Source organism: Montipora capricornis, chromosome 1 (genome assembly GCF_036669925.1).
Source record: "Montipora capricornis isolate CH-2021 chromosome 1, ASM3666992v2, whole genome shotgun sequence".
In the NCBI taxonomy this organism is placed as follows: Eukaryota; Metazoa; Cnidaria; class Anthozoa; order Scleractinia; family Acroporidae; genus Montipora; species Montipora capricornis.
The window spans coordinates 43,238,987-43,256,486 of NC_090883.1; the positions used below are offsets into that span (position 1 = coordinate 43,238,987).

The window sequence follows — 17,500 nt, forward strand, 5'->3', positions numbered from 1 at the left end:
ACCTGCACAAATTGTTCCCCGTGTAATCCCGCAGCTTGGAAGAGCATTGAGTTTTGATTCGCCACAAGATAAAAATAAGGACAAAAGCCAGTCCGTGTTAGGTTAAACAAGGAACGAAAACTTGACACCCAATCCTTCTGCAGGCTTGAAGCCATTTCGTTCGAGATTTGAACTTCTCTTTTCAAACCAGGTTTCCCATTCAAGGATTTCCGAGGAAATAAGTCGAGCCATGGAAGCGAGGGATGCATCCAAACTTTAGTGGCGGAACAGAACGAAGAGGGGTAACCGCTTAAGCTTATTGGATTCTCATTTTCCTCCACATGGCAACGCGCAAAATTCGACAATCCTTCTGCTTCTTCTACAGTTTTGAGAGTCCCGCACCAATTAAACGACTTTTGAGAGGTAAATCGTATCTTATATTTTAAACTCCAGTCCAGAGGAAGCGTTTCAGAACCTTTTAACCCGTCTTTCTCCGTGTCAACATCTCCAGCTCTTTCAACATCGTTCTCTATAAAGCTTATTTTGTTGATTTCGGTATTTCCGTCTCCTTCTTTCTTCGTCATTTCACGTTTCCCCTTTGAAGAATTTTGCAGATTCTCGTCCAAGCCATCTAGAGCATTGAAAAGTTGACAGTCTTGGGTTTTATTCTCTGAAGTTACATTTGGCTTTTTTCTTGGCGAGCATTTGAAAGGATTTTTTCGTTTCAAAGCTTGTTCGCGGCCATCTTGACCAAGACCGTTGCCGTTGATGGGTTTTAGAGCGTTCGAAATCCGCAAAGATGAGGGGACTGTGGTTTTCTTCTTCTTAACCTTCAACTTAATAACTCCGGAAGGCTTTATTGGTGAAATGAACGCTGCTTTCGGAGAACTTTGCGCCATCTTCAACGATTTTTTACCCTTTTGTCTAAAAACGAGTTGAATTCCGCGCCAATGGTTGCGTGATGTCACCACTAGTTAGTACCCACGCCTTTTTCGCAAAACACCTCTGTCACGTCTTCGCACTTTTTCTGCGTGTTTACGACAAACACGCAAAAAAAGGACTTGGCCGATATCCAGCCATCTTGACCTCACACTTGGTCAATAAAGGATTTATTACACGGGATAAAACACCAAAAAAATGATCTTTGACCTTGCGGGACTAAGCGAGAAATCCCGAGCGGGCAGTATAGCTCCATCTTGCCCGCTTGGGTACCCAATCACAGCGTGGGATTTGGTTTATCTTGCCACCCACGGAGCTAGTCATATAATACTACATGTGCATCATTCGAATGTAAACGTTTTCTTTAATAATAATAATAATTTCTTCCAGTCTTTTATATTTACAGTATTTCACATTTTACAGCATTATCTCTTTTGTTGGTTTTTCCATAGATCCTAAACTTCCTGTGTTTGCAAGATTTGAATTAGTTAGTAAGTTACTCAAGGTGGCTCAAACCAGTTTCAACAATTTGGAGGGAATGTCTTATTACAAGAATTAACCATGTAACACTGTTTCATGTAATACCAAATGAAACACCAATTAGCATTTTCTGAGTTCATTTTTGAGATATAAGCGTATACCAGAATATATGAAATACAGTCGAACCTCGATTATCCGGATTTCTCCATTATCCGGACTAGCTTTTCTGGTCCCATTTTTTCCATGAATATTAATTAGTCACATTATCATTATCTGTAGAAAAGCTATCTTACGCCGAACTGAGTTTACACGCTGTAGAAGCTTGAAGCAAACTGATTTACTTGAACGTTTTAGGAAGAAATGACTTGTTTGGTTCATTCTTGTATGATTCTGGAATAAATGTTACGGTTTACGAATGTATTAAGTGTTGGCTCAAAAATACTCATATTTTCGATTATCTGGACTCTTGATTATCCGGACTATTCGGGCCAGTCCCCAAGAGTCCGGATAATTGAGATTCGACTGTATAAGGTATTTCTGGATGGCACTGTTGTTGCCACAGAAATCTATTAGGTCACGTCGACGAGTGCAACTTGTTAAGCAATTATTAGTGTTTTATAATGATACCATAACTTTGTTGTCACATGAAACAGTTGGTACATGTAGTTTCACTCCTTCCATATACATGTACATGTACTACAGTTTGTTGAAAGTGTTGAAACTTGTTTGAGTCTTCTTAAGTTGAATAGATCAAGCACTTTATGGCACTCACCAAAATAGGCCATTTGCAAGTTCACGTCTGCCTTCTCTTCAAAGCGACTCTAAGTGCAAAGTTTTTGTTATACTGAAAGTTAGTGTTCATTAATATGTAAATTAGAACTTATTAACGTCACAAAAACTTCACACTCAAACACGCTTTGTAGAGGAGGCAGACATGAACTTGGAAATGGCCTTATAATAAGCGTGCATCTCTATTACTTGTAGTACTGGTCCCAGTTGTTTGAAGGGTGGATAGCACTACCCACTGAATAAATCACTATCCACTGGATTATTGGTTTTGCTAGTGTTTATGCGCTGGATAGTGAATAGTGTTATCCATCTTTTGAACAACCAAGGCCTGGACTTATCTGATAAAACCAATGAATGAATGATCAAGCCTACAAATTCTTCATAACATTTAGAATTTCTGAAGCAACATTCCTCAAAGATTTTCTGGTAAAACTTAAGACATATCTTATACAATGATCTGCCCATTTTAGAAAGCTGGATTTTCAACAGATTTACAAGACACGAAGAAACAACATAAATGCAAAATTTCATGCCTCAAAACCACCTGCCCGTTTGAAGATATGGAGACAGAGACAAGGTCCCTGAAAAATGCATGCAAAGCTTCAGAACTCTCGATAAACAGGCCCCAGGGGACTAAAAGCACTCTTGGTCTGGAAAGTGAAGCAAAACTTGCAAGCATTAACCACTTACATTACCAATAGAGGCACCAATGATCGCATAACATCAACAAGAACAAGAACAGGAAAAAACAACGAGTAAATTTGAAGAGGAAAAAAATAACTTGGCTCTTCATATGCTCCGAACATGTATTTTTCTTCCTGAAAACAGTGGAAACATTATCAATTCTGGTAGAAAATACCTTTTAAAATGAACCAATGAAAAGCATTATTTTTCATATCCAGACCAAAATCTTATTGATATCTTACATCTTTTTGGCTTGACAACATTCAAGATTTTTGCCAATCATTAGATCATTCCTTATAGATTTTTGATCATCTCAAGACTCCATTTAAAAAGGAGTTGTTGCACATATTAATTTAAAGTTACCAAGAGAAGTAAAACTATTCATGTTTTCACATACAGGGCAAAATTACTGGATGCTGATTGGCTGAGATGGAGGGCATTTTTTTTCTTAGTCACAGAGGCACTTTTGGTAATCAAGAGGGCATAATAATAATTATTACCTGATCCTGATTGGTTAACATTTACTTATACAGAGCAAGTGAGGTTACAAACAGAATCTTTATCACTCTGATTAATTAAAATGCTTTTTGTTCTCATATAAAACACATTTTAAGCGCCATTTTTGTTGATGACAATGATTTATTGAATTGAACTTTAACAGAATAAAAGCACGTTTATTTTAAGCTATACAAAGTGTTCATTGAACTGATTGGTCATTTAAGTTGTCATTTGTCGTGGCATTGAATATAGGCTTTTCTCAATAATTTTTCCCTTTATGTGATAAACATATAATAATTATTGGAATGTGCACTCATGCAATTAAAGGTCATTTCACTCATATTTTCAATTTTGTGAAAACTTTGAAAATACCTGTGAAATTATTACTTTATTGCTCTCAGGCAATGTGATGACAGTGTAAAATAATATCTTTATCAGTCATCACATGTTTATCAGATGTATGACTATTGAGGTTGGCACAGACACCTTGAGCTGGTCCCAATTAGGATGTCACCTGTAGAGGAAATCACCTCTGAATTCCATGCCAGCTGTAAGTCTATATGAAACTCATGGACTAACAATAATGACTTGTTTTTCGCGAACTGGATTTGGTGTTGCTTCTTTGCTGGCTCTTTTCTCCAGGGTATCTGTAGCTTTAGGTGTCTCAGTAATTTGTTGCAATTTTTCAATTCTTCGTCTCTCTATTTTCTGAAGAAATTCAATAAACAGAAGAGTTTTTAATGCTATCATTCCTGAAAATAGACCCTTCCACGGTTTTTGACTGCCATCTTGGCTGGGAGGCAAACACAGCTAAATTGACAGGAAATGTCTGGGATTTTGGCCAACTTTGAACCTCTGTAGCACCGCTAAAAAGAGATGGATTTCCAACTTTTGCCACTACTTTAAATAGTTTTATTGATATCATTCATTCAACAAAAAATAAGGCCATTAGGAAGATACGTATGACGTCGGTAAATTTGAATAATAAATCTTCTCATGTTGTTTCTATTTTCGTGGCAATTTGCCGTGATGATTTTAGAAGGGTTTGTAAGAAATCTTAAAATTTGTTTAGGGTTGTTGTAGCCCAAATCTGTTCTTTATATTTCATGAAAATAATCTCAGTATAAATGTCTTTTAAAAGACACTTTCACTGTGGAAATCCATCTCTTTTTAGTAACGCTACAGCTCTTGAAAGTCAGCCAAAATCCCATACATTTACTGTAACTTTAGCCGTGTTTGCCTCCCTGCCAAGACAGCGCCAAAAACTGTGGAAGGGTCTATTGTGTAGCAATGTTAAGGGATAAAATCACAATCAAATTGCAAAAATCAGATGGGGCAAAAGACCTTTACATCAAAACTAAATGGTTTTGCCCCTGATTAACTTAAATTGCTTTTTAATGAAAGGAGTAGAGGTTGCCTATTTACCGAGTTAGGATTTCGAGTTGCATTTCTGAGTTAGGCAGTGTAAAACACCGACTTCACACCAGGGGTAAAATGCAGACTAAGGTTATAATATAACTGTTGAAAAAGCCCAAACCCTTTGGAAGCACTAACACTTAAGCCTAAATATTGTTTTATGCCTAATTAGGCCTAAGGTTAGCACTACTAAAGCATTATTTTGGGCTTTTTCAACAGTTACATTATAACCTTAGTCTGCATTTTACCCCATGCAGGTCTGCAGTCTGCAGTCTTCCTTTTTACACTAATCAACTCAAAAATCCAACTCGAAAATCAAAATCAAAATCCTAACTCGATAATTAGCCTGTCTCGAAGGAGTAGACAAGTATCACTTACTACAACCTGAGAGACATGCAAGGGCAAACTTGCCATTCCGCTACCCCTCACAAAATTTCTCAAAACCAGTTTTTGTTAAGTTAAACAGCTTATTTAGTGGTGTTTTGGGGAAAGGCTTACCCCTTGAGCTCCACCAAGCACAAACTCTCAACAGTTTGTGCAATGGCTGTAATGATTTCTTTCAATGGCTGATCATGTTTATGATTGGTTCATGTAAATAAAGGGCATGTTCCACAGTACCGGCCACTTGACGACATGATGTGCTCTTAATTTTCCTTGATTAAATTGCAAAGATATACTGGTAAAATGTTTTAATAGCCTTGTAGTCCCTGGTGTTGTGGCTGTCCTGTTCTCTCCAGCAGAAGTGGCCAGCTTGGCATGATGTCTCTAAAACGGCTTACGGTGTATGAGGCAACTTAAGCAGAAACAGCCATAAGCCAAAAAGGGACTTTGCCGAGTGCTGGAACATGTAGATGTAGATGTAGATCTGCCAGGTAATGTCTTACAGTGTAACCTTTGTCAGGTGCAGTCGTGTGTGAAATAAATTGAATGACACTAATTGAAAATTGGAAAAAATGCAAGTTGTTTAATGGTCTCTGTTACCTAAGAGGTAATTGCATGTACCCATGTTCACAAGCCTGATACCATAAAGCTCTGACTAAAGGCTGATCCCACAATCCTAATCATGTAAAGATTATGATTATCGGAAGCATAACAAAAGGTCAATTTTTTACATGTATACTCACTTTTCTGTATTTTGAAAGGACGATATCTTTAATCTGAAGAGGATTGAGAGGGCCTTGTACAGAACTTTCTCTCCGTACATAAACCTTGAATTAAAAATAGATGGCAATAGATTACACTGTAGGGAGTGTTTACATGAGAAAACTCACACCGGTGCGAGTTTCATACCAGGGTGACTTCTTATACCGTGTTTACATGATGACGAGGTGAATTTGTTTTGTATTTACCTGAAGGGACACCACATATCGATAAAATACAAGTGTGAATCCAAATCGCAAATATGGCGTCAGATGTGTGTAAAGAAATAATATGCCTGCAATGATTTCGGATTTAGTTGTATGGTGTAATAGTCCGTATAACTTAAGAGGACATAATAAGGCCGTCGTTCCACGATTTTCCACTTATTTCATGCATGCAAGCATGTAGTGCTTAGACGCTAATCATGTTTTTAAATAAAGGATTTTTTACTTTTACTTTACAGGAAAAGTACGCATGCGCACGCCAATTTCACACCCGAACAACAAGTAGTCGTTCCTCGTTTACATGATACCGTTGCAAGATTTCGCGCCAGAATGAAATTTTCGCTCCGGTGCAGCAACCGGAGTGAACTTGCACGAGTGTGAGTTGCCCCAGCCTGACTTTTTTCGGTGATATCATCTAAACAAAATTAATAAAGAGCTAAGAGAGGGAACCGGAGTGAACTCACACCGTTGTGAAAGTTGCCCCCGTATCATGTAAACAGCCCCTTATTCTTAAGTGTCATTTATAAACTACCTATGCCGGTTCTTGGCTTTTACCTCGTGGCGCCCTGTCTCATAGATCTGGTCCTCTTCTCCTGCTTTAACAGTCAGTTCAAGGACATAAACATCCCGTACGTAAGTTATTTGATTTTGTTTTTTTTCCGTCCCTGTTTGCTTAAAGATCACAGGCACAAATTGCACCCTGCAAAGAAAGATGAAGATTCCTGCGTCAACAACAGCATGAAATACAGAAGGTCATGAGGCCAGACCACAACACCGCAAACTCAATGCCCCCTTCTTCACAAACTGTGAATGAGTTTTATTAACATCCTAAGTTCAGATTATAAACAGGTGTTCAGCTTATGGTGTACATGTATCACCCTTATCTGAGAAGAATGGAAAGTCAAAAAATTTACAGATGGAATAATGCAAAAGCAGAATTTTCTTTCAATTATTAGAGTATTTAGAGTAGTTTTAAATTCCCTTAGTTTGCCTTTGATCTTTCCTTCTTGACACTGGTTTTGACAACAATGAACAGTTTTTATATACTAGGATTTGCCAAAATGAAAATGACTTGGATTGCTCAGCATGATCTGAGCCTCGATTTAACCCGCGATTTAGCCTCACCCATCAATGAGAGTTGCTTCAGGGGTGAAATGGTTAAAATGCTTGAAGTGAAGTGAAGTACTTATTTTACGAGGGTTGCACATTAATATTAATAACCAAAGGATAAGAAACTTAATGTGGCCCTCAATCAGACCAGACCACAATACCAGGAACTCCATTCCATGCCCTAGGCCTACTCTTTTTGAATAATGGCCCACAGAATAAATATGAACAAAGGTTGTGAAACGGAGTCGATGGTTCTAATCAGTAGTTTATTCCATACCTACAGAGGTCATCAATTCAAAAATGTTGCCAAAAGAGAATATACTGGTAGATGACATCACCATTAACCCACCTGAACAGATCTGGAGGAACGTTTGGCAAAAATCTAGCAAACTCTGATTCAACTGTTTGCGTCATGTCTCTCATCATATGAGGCGAACAGCGGATGCCATGGATTCGCCCTAGTAGAGAAAAGCAAATTAATTACAAACATGTATGCCCATTTGAAGTGGGAAAATACATGTACCTTACCATCATCCAGCACTCCCGCCATTAAAACACCACCACTGGAATTCAGAAATGCACAGCCATATTTGCGCACATGCTAGAAGAAAAGAAATTTGTGTATACATTTTTAAAAAGTATTAAAATAAAATGAATTGATTTCCACTCAAATGAAAAGCACTAAACCTCATGCATGCAAAAATTTCCTGTCCTTTGAGCACTCAATTTACATTAATTTTATTCCTTTGATGTTGTCCTTTAGCAGCATATTTTAAGAAAAGATGTTCAAGTGAGGCCTTGAGCTGCTTTTGAAAATTCTGACCCGAGCTTTCACCTATCTAAAGCATCATCAGATGATGATGATAATTTTATACTTCTAGAGAGCTTAAGCATCATGTTAAATGTGAAAAAGCAAACTGTAAGCTGCTGCTAACTTGTCTCTCTCTTTTGACAAGTAGCTAACAGGCAAGAAATGAGCTGAAATAAAACAAAAATTAAGTTTCTTGCCATTTTGCTGCAAAGGCAATGCAAAATCTCTCTAATACATTGCTTTGGTTTCTCGTTGGTGTACTATTGTGTGCACCTTTTTGTGATTGAAGAGAGTTATTTAACTTAGGATTTTGTTACAGTAACTCAATATCGACATGAATTCGTTGAGCATCGAACTACTGTGCAAGAGGTATGTCTTTAAAATAACTAGGGAGATAGTGCTGCCTTTGTAACAATATCTGCAAACGGTTCGACTTGTAGTCTTCTCCGATAAGGACGATAAACCATAGGCTCTGTCTCACAAGCCTGGTGTTGTGAAGAGGAAGAAGAAACTTTACTTGTACTCTAGAGATATTTTTAACTTACAATGTAGTATTAATTACAATAATTGTTGGTAAATATCCAGCGTCAATTTTGTTTACACTTAAAACTGTTGTTAATGGCCTTAATTCCAATCATAACGAGAAAAAAGATGCTTTGCAAGTCTCTACGATGATATGTAAAACTATTTAATTCATTTTTCTTAACAATACTCGGAAAAGTATAAAATTATGATATCTGTTACAGAGTGATACGATAACCAGATGTTGCATTGCGTGAAACGAAAACACAAAAACTCGTTTCTGGTCATGCACACAATTCTTTAATACATATAATTTCCCCCATTAACCTGTCACATGGTCTACAGTGGTTTAGTGGTCATAACGATTGCCTCTGAAGGAAGAGATACCAAGTTCGAATCCCACTAGACTTGCCTTCTACAAGACAGAGAAATCTTACGCATGTGTAGTCAGAGAGCGCGACCCGAAAAGAAATAAAGAAAGTCCAAAGTCCAAAACAGAGTCAAAAACTATACTCTGTTTTTCAAACAAAGTAATAATTTTAAGATATAATTCATACCTCTGGCAGGATTGTTATTGGATATCTACCACCACCTGTCTTAAATTCATGCCGATGGCTTTCTGTCACAGGCATGACACTGTCAAGCACAAAATAGGAGTTTTTCCTGAGAAAGAAGAAAGAGTATTGTCCATTACACTCCACTATATTCCAGTCGTGTATACTCAAGTTCCATTGGAAAACGGGAAGTATAGTGGTGAAAATAGTAAGGGATCCACTGGTAACAAATCCACTGGAGTTACAGGTTTTCCATTCGTTAGAGAAGAAAACTGTTCCGTTGGACTCCAGTGGATTCAATGGTATAAACGAATAGATTCCACTGGAGTGACCAGTTTTCTATCTGCTAGAGAGTTACGAAAAAGTTTATTGTTTTAGATCGGTGGCCCAAAGAAAGTGTTCCATTGGACTCCAATGGATCCATTGGTAACAAATAGAATCCACTAGCTCAAATCTCTGCCTTAATAACGAGGTAAACACAATGTGTTGCTTGCTTGTTTTTAACACAACTTATTTCAAATCTTGGCTTTAAGAACGAGGTACACACAATGTGTTGTGCGCTTTTTTCTTTGCGTGGCTTCTTTGAAATGTTGCAAGTAGACTTTCGGTAACTTCATTGTACTCTGTTAATTTGAAGTGTTTAGCCTTCCAGTTTTATTTCAGGAGTAGACTTCCGATAACTCAACTCCAATGGGATCTAGATTTGACGACTGGAATCTAGTAGAGTGTATTGGACATGTGTGAGAAGAAAAGCAACTATATGTGTTAAATAAAAATAGTCTTCTTCAAATTCCCCAAGCGAGCAATGTGAGAAATACATGAAAGATATTATGCATCGTCAAATGGGAAATAGACAAGTCCGAGCCCCAAATGGGATTTGAACCCACGACCCTCCATGATCTAGTACGGATGCTAGATCACGGAGGGTTGTGGGTTCAAATCCCATAGATGGTGCTCGGATTTCTCCAAGTTCCCATTCGACGATGCATAATATCTTTCTACAGTTACTGTAGTGAACATGATATCTTGAACTTTTTTAATTGCACGTTATACACAAAACTAAGTTGATTTCTTAGCATAAATTAATGCCCTGAAGAATCCTCTGGATTAATCGTGGATCAGTCTTCAAGTGACATATCAGCAGATTGGAAATCTAAAGCAGCACCCTGCATTAGGAACTGAGGAACCAAGCCCTCTACCTGTCTCTGGTTGATGGGTTTAAGTTCAAAATAGTAGCTACCCCTAAAATAAGTGACAAAAGGGTTGAAGCACTAAATAATACCCCTTTTTAAGAATGTTGGACAAATTCTACCCCTAATCTTTCCATCTACCCCCCCCCCCCCCCCCTGTTGTTTTCATCACTATGGACCTACTGTTTACATTACCAACTTTGAATGGGGGAGGGGGGAAAGTGCAAGTCAAAAATGTAACATAGAATTTTCCATTATTGTAGTAGTGTCTCAACTATTTTTGTAGCTCATTGTATCCAGTGCAGTCTCCAAAATAATATAATATCTGATGAATTAAGCTCACCATAAATTTATGATACATACATGTACTTCACTACAAAATACTGAGTTTTTCCCCTCTGAATGTGATCAAAACAATATCTGTCTCATCTTTTTTTCTATAAGGCTCATATCTTGTACTCGGCACAAGAAAGGTTAAATTAATATTTATAGACCTCAAATGATGTCCTGATTATACTAACTTTTATAGGACTTGCATTTCACACAGGAGTGGATCTAATCCAACTTTTAAGAAATCTTGCTTAAAGGCAAAAAATTAAACACAAAACTAACCTCCATTCTATTGCAGATCTTTTTACACTGAATGGTTCCAGTGGAGTCATCACATAACGTGCTGATCTTAGCGGTCCCGCTGGAGTTGTGAATAATTTGGAGGGAATTGGGTGGCTGTAACTTTTACTGGTGAGTGTTTTCACTGCTAATACTATTTTGGACCGTATATTTTCCCCAACTTTCTTAACGAGAGACACAACCCGTGATCTTTTACTTGCAGGCTCAATCTCTTTGGTCTCATCTTTGTGTTCTTGGTCTGCCTTCCTTTTCTTTTTAAAAAAGTCCATCTGCATCATATCATGAAAATACTACTTTATTATAAACCCACTGAATACTTTGTATTTTCATTTCAATCAACTTTCAGGATTACATTATAATATAATTTTGATTTACATAATTATGTTTTACTTTCATTTACCTGTATGAATTTTGAACCTCAGACACTGCATTCTGATAGGGTGACACTAAATCTCAGTTATCAGCTACAGGTAATTATTAAACTCGGATACTGCGTTTCTAGCTTTCTGATTGGTTCATTCAGTCTCGGTTATTAGCTCCTATACTGTATGAGCTAATATAGGAAACTGATTGCGTTGAGTGTTGTTGCCAAGCGGTAAACTGATCTCCGAGTGTCCAAGCATTCAGAATTTCATGAAAATTTAATAAAACAATAATATTATTCCACCCGCACTCGTTAGATATGAGACTGGTTATAGCCAACTCGGTGCTACACGCCTTGTTGGCTGTTTGCTGTCTCATATCCAATGCACACTCGAGGAATAATTTCAAAATTTCTCCGATTTCTCACATCAACATTTACATCCGTTGTTCGAGTGAACAAAGAGCAAGACTACCGGACAGGCCTCTCCTTCATTATTATTGCAATTTTAAGGACATGTAATGCATCAGCGAAGGTATCCGTTCAGATCGTTCGACAGTACAATGAGTCAGGGGCAGATCGTTCCACGCGGCTCAAACTTGAGTCATAGAAGAGTAGATTTTTTGCTCATACACTTAAACCTACGCGCAAATTGTAAGTGAACCGTAAACCATCAGCAAACAGGAGAGGAATAGTCTACCCACCTTGTTCAACTTTCTCCCTTTACCTGTCAAGTAATATGAATTGACCGCGAAACAGAATTGAGGCAAGGCTGATGAACATCAAAGTGAGGCAATTGGAGACAGGCCTGATGCGTGATGACGTCATATGCTCAAAAATTCACAACCAAGCCTCGTTTGCACAAAATTATTCACACCATCTGGACATGCACTACTGTTCGCACGTGGGTTTGTTCCTTCAGGATTCAACTCAAGCTAAGACTTACAAGATTCATTTTCGAATTTGAAATCAGCTAGTCAGAACGTCATCACGCATAAGGGCTATCTGGTATCAGGTTTGTTCCCATTAGCGTCAAGGTATCATTCCACTCCCTACTCTCTCTCTTCGCCGTGTGCTATATGAAGACGACTGGGGACGAGTCAGATTCGTCTCCACTACATTAACATTTTTCATATCTTTTATATCTTGTTTCATGTTACTCAACATGCGTGTTTTTAGCGGTTGGTGACCACTTTTTCACCGTTTCGAAAATGAATCATGAAAAAAAATTGTATTTAATCTGGACATTTTATCAATATCTATATAATAAACAGAACATTACATGGTCGATAACACAAACAGCGGTGATAAACATTGTATTCCAACGCATTTTTATAAAACTTGACGTTTCGTATGCTAGTCAACACACGTTTTCAAAAGTGACCGTTACAATTTTTAAAAACTATATATATATCGTAAACAATAGGGGTCTGGAACCTAGACTGAGAAAAATGATCTGCAGCAGTACGTGTCTAGACATGATGAAAACTGACTTTCACTGTAAAGTTAAAGAGACTTTGTTCATTCAAGAGCTAAAGCCTTCCCTTAATGTAAATATTAGTAGTGAGAAGTTATTGCTGTTTTAGCTATTACTTTTCATTATGTCTAGACACGTACTACTACAGATCATCAAGTTCTCAGTCTAGGTTCCAGACCCCTATTGTTTACGATATATATATAGTTTTTAAAAATTGTAACGGTCACTTTTGAAAATGTGTGTTGACTAGCATACGAAACGTCATTTTTATAAAAATGCGTTGGAATACAATGTTTATCACCGCTGTTTGTGTTATTTTCCTAATGAAGCTTCGATGGCCTAAGAACAAGAGTTTATACATTACATGGTCGCTTGGGGATACAAATGTTATCTTCTCGTGCTGATAGTATATCTCTCACTTGTTCTCTGCGCTCACTCCTGAGAGATACTATCAGTACTCGAAGATAAAATTCTTATTCCCGCGCTTCCATGCAACATCCTCTATTTATCGCAATTTATAGGCAAGGACAAAAATGATTTGGTTTTTAAGAAAAACATTTAATAAAATGATGCAGGGGCAACAAGGAATTTGTCAGAGTCTCAAAGTAGGGCGATATCTCGTTTAGTAATAAATATGACATTATTATTCTTAATTATTAATGTATCTAATAGATAGTAATGCTGCGGTACATTTTGTTGATAGTGACAACATTAATCATTTATCATTGATAACCAAAGCAACGCAAGGGCGTATTGAAGTCAGTGGGGCTTGATCAAAAATAAGACACAAACAGCAGTGATAAACATATTGAACTTGTTCATTTTGATTATGACTTGACGTTTCGTATGTGCTCTACATACATTTTCAAAAGTAACCGTTGAAATTGAAAACAGCTATTTATATATAACAAAGCGGATGAGGGGACTGGAACCTAGATTAAGCAAATACTTAACAGTAAAAGATTAATAAAGCACCAGCTTTTCACTTCCGACGTTGACGTTGAAAGCTGGCTCAAGTTCTTGAATAAAGAAGGTCTCTTTTATTTTACAATGATAGTCTGTTTTGCCCTTCGCTAAAATATCAAAATGATCCCACTTGATGTTATGTCCAGTGGCCTTGACGTGGTCAGAAATGGCTGAAGTATTGTCATTTTTAGCTAGGGCCTTAAAATGTTCGGTTTTTCTATCGTGAAGCCGCCGTTTAGTTTTACCGATGTAAAAACCATTACAATCCCAACAATTTGCTCTGTAAATAACCCTGGATTGCTGTGATCGATTAATACGGTCCTTCTAAGGAAGGAAAGATTTTATACATCGAGTGCTCTGAAAAACAATCTTAAGGTTAACACAAGAGTACAATTTGCACACACAAGATTTCAGGCGTTTAGCGACTTGGTTGCTTTGCAAACCTAAGTAGGGAAGTAGGATAACAATATCTTTCTTAGGAACTGTAGACACTGGATTGCTATGCTGATGTTGTCTGTTTTTTCAAAACATCGTTGATATGATAGTTGATTATGCCTTGTGGGTAGCCGTTCTGAAGAAGGAGTTTTCGAAGATCATTGAGGGCAGATTGAAGCAAGGAGCTAGATGTGGCTTATTTTATGTTGATGAGGGAATGAAAATATCGTCAATGTGCCGAAATTTAACCCGAATCACCCCATTTCCAGACCGTAAGCAAGTGGAGGAAATGTAACGGAAAGAACTACAAAACTCTAGCTGATAAGCCACTGATTTGAAATTCGTGCACGATGTTAAATGAGAAAGCAAGACACAACAAACTCCCCTTGCACCCGAGATCGCGGGAATCGAAAGAACCCCATGCAAAAACAAATTGTAACTTATAATATGTCCTGGTACTCAACGAGAAATGTCTGTAGAACTATAAACAGTGCCGTGCGGCTTGAAGCACATGGCTCCGTAGCAATTATTAAATTTTTGTTGTATTAATCAGGAGCTCTATCATGTTTCCCATCACATTTTAACTAAACCTGAATGACCTTTTGGAAGTATCCATATGCAGGATAACCACATTGTATTCAGGGGCCGCGAAAAAGGACCGGTTCTTGCTCTGCACGGCGTTTACGTTTTTTTGGTTGTGTCAGTGAGCTGACCCAAACTTCCACTCGGCCATATAGTCAGTGGGACTTCCAGTCACGCAATTTATGATGTTTATTCGCCAAAAGCTGTTAAAACGTTATTTTACTTAAAAGTTTATGAATATTCCACTCTTTATTTAGTACAAAATATATTGCCTTTTTGTGTTATTGAAGCGCTTGATTCGAAGCGAGTATTGAATACATAAAAAGCCATTACGTCATCCATGGAATGTGTCGACGTTGCAACTTTAATTGGTGGGGAAGTAACCACCGTACTAAAGATAGCAGTGGATACACAGGCGCCCCAAGCTCAGTGTGAGCATGGCCGACAAAAATATAAGGATTTGTATGGGAATCCCGATAAAAAGCTTAAGAAGATAATTGTATGAAAAAATTCTCAATTAAAAAGCCTAACCTTATTGCCAACGTGGGTAACTTCCTTCCTGTGTGGTTATTTTCCAGATCCGACGCGATTTGAGCCATTTCTCAATTTCGTGGTTGTCAACGGTATAATAAAATCCCAAGGCTGGAAACTAAATCCTCATGTCCCACCAATTTGAGTCAAATATTCCTAGATAAAAAGTTCCCACGGTTACAATTCCACATCACAATCAATTGACAAAGATTGAACTTGCATCTCAACCCACCATCAACGCAAAAGCAGTCCTGCAAGCGACCTCAGGCGGTAATATTGCAGGAAAACAGCTTTCTAAACGTACGCTTCCACTCCACAGTGGCCACGGCTGCGACCGTTGATAACGAACTTAGCCTTACCGGGGTGGCAGACCGTAGTTTTGTACACCTTGACTCAGTCGTGTTGTCCAATCACAGTCAGGTTTTGAATTGAGAATTTTTTCATATAATTATCTTACTAAGCTTTTTATCGGCATTCTCATATAAATCCTTATATTTTTGTCGGCCATGCTCACACTGAGCTTGGGGCGCTTGTGGTGGATAACGTAATTCTTGAATTATGTGACTCGTGTGACTACTTTGCTAGCCCTTTACTCATGTAAAAAAACCAATTCAATTTAATCGTGACTTTTAAGAAAGAAAGCTGTAAGTTGTTAAAAGTGTTATTATCGTATCGTTCATACCCATACATATCCCGCAGAAAGTTCCAGATTTGTTAAAACCATTACGTCACTGGAGATTTTACAACGGCTACGACTGATGGTGCAATCGGGATTTCACCTCGGCTATAAGTGATGGTGCAATAAGATCGTGTGCAGTCGTTGTTGTCAGTTGTTGTGCTACAGATTGATCAAGTGATTTTGTGTCTATAGTCATCAGTGAATCAACAAGGACTGCTTTGGAATGTGCACTACGTTGCGACTATAGTGGTAAGAAAACAGATAAATTTTCAAAGCGCGGTCATAAGATCTAAAAGATCTTCTTGTTTCCATTTGAAAGGTTGTGCACCAGGACTCGCTTTGAAACTGAGACATGCAGCAACTCGGAAATGGACTATTTTAAATAGCGATAATATCGCCAAAGCATCTGCGATATTCATTGGAGGGACTTCCAAGAAAAGACAAAATACCCATGCATGGTTAATAAGCAGATCGGAGGGCTCACGCCGGTTCACGGATCAGTACAGGGGCGCATAGCCTCCCACGCACTTCATCACCCGCTCCTTCCCCACGGTCAGACCCAAGCGTGGGAGGCTAAGGGACGTATTGACGATAAGTATTCTCGAATTAGGAAAATAACACAAACAGCGGTGATAAACATTGTATTCCAACGCATTTTTATAAAACTTGACGTTTCGTATGCTAGTCAACACACATTTTCAAAAGTGACCGTTACAATTTTTAAAAACTATATATATATCGTAAATAATAGGGGTCTGGAACCTAGACTGAGAAAAATGATCTGCAGCAGTACGTGTCTAGACATAATGAAAAGTAATAGCTAAAACAGCAATAACTTCTCACTACTAATATTTACATTAAGGGAAGGCTTTAGCTCTTGAATGAACAAAGTCTCTTTAACTTTACAGTGAAAGTCAGTTTTTCCGGACGCTAAAATGTCAAAGTGATCCCATTTAATGTCGTGGCCAGTGGTTTTCACATGATCAGCAATGGCTGATGAATAGTCACTTTTAGATAGGGCCTTGAAATGTTCTGTTTTTCTGTCGTGGAGTCTTCGTTTTGTTTTGCCAATGTAGAATTCATCGCAGTTCCAGCAGACAGCTTTATAGACGACCTTGGACCTCTGAGATCGGTTCAAGCGATCTTTGTATGGAAAAAAGGAGTTGATGCGGCGTGTGTTTTGGAATATGATCTTGAGATTGACGAAAGAGTAGAAATTGTATACGCAGGATTTCAGACGTTTCGTGACTTGGTTACTGTGAAGACCTAAGTAGGGTAACACGATTAAGATATCTTTTTTGGGGACTGTAGCTTGAACAGGGTTATTTGATTTGTTTTTATTTTTGTTCAATACATCGTTAATGTTGAACGTGATAACGCCTTGAGGGTAACCATTTTGCAACAGGAGCTTTCTCAGATCTTTAATAGCGGCCTGTAATAAAGATGGCGAGGAGCAAATTCGGAAGCATCGATAGGTGAGAGTGCGGATGAGGTTGATTTTGT

At 38.0% G+C, this 17,500-nt stretch overlaps 3 protein-coding genes across 4 annotated transcripts in view; 1 reads left to right on the forward strand and 2 right to left on the reverse strand.

Annotated features, from left to right (window-relative positions):
- Nucleotides 1–939, reverse strand: part of LOC138045164 (protein downstream neighbor of Son-like) — a 5,796-nt gene extending 4,857 nt beyond the window's left edge. The window contains exon 1 of the mRNA XM_068891581.1: nt 1–939. This exon is cut by the window's left edge and continues 50 nt beyond it. Within this exon, the coding sequence (XP_068747682.1) occupies nt 1–878 (878 nt within the window). The 5' untranslated portion in view covers nt 879–939.
- Nucleotides 940–1,268: 329 nt separating this feature from the next.
- LOC138045193 (schlafen-like protein 1) overlaps nt 1,269–17,500 on the reverse strand; it is a 21,932-nt gene continuing 5,700 nt past the window's right edge. Inside the window, exons 1-8 of one of the 2 annotated variants that reach the window (XM_068891617.1) lie at nt 12,032–12,073; nt 10,949–11,235; nt 9,150–9,255; nt 7,788–7,860; nt 7,609–7,717; nt 6,705–6,849; nt 5,910–5,993; nt 1,269–4,077 (exon numbers count right to left, since the gene is read on the reverse strand). In XM_068891617.1, the coding sequence (XP_068747718.1) occupies nt 3,937–4,077; nt 5,910–5,993; nt 6,705–6,849; nt 7,609–7,717; nt 7,788–7,860; nt 9,150–9,255; nt 10,949–11,235 (945 nt within the window). In that variant the 5' untranslated portion in view covers nt 12,032–12,073 and the 3' untranslated portion in view covers nt 1,269–3,936. Of the gene's footprint in view, nt 4,078–5,909; nt 5,994–6,704; nt 6,850–7,608; nt 7,718–7,787; nt 7,861–9,149; nt 9,256–10,948; nt 11,236–12,031; nt 12,074–17,500 lie in introns of those variants that run through there. The other variant, XM_068891610.1, reaches the window with a different exon arrangement.
- LOC138045182 (sterile alpha motif domain-containing protein 9-like) overlaps nt 17,027–17,500 on the forward strand; it is a 40,021-nt gene continuing 39,547 nt past the window's right edge. The window contains exon 1 of the mRNA XM_068891600.1: nt 17,027–17,500. This exon is cut by the window's right edge and continues 724 nt beyond it. The gene's annotated coding sequence lies outside the window, so the exon portion shown is untranslated.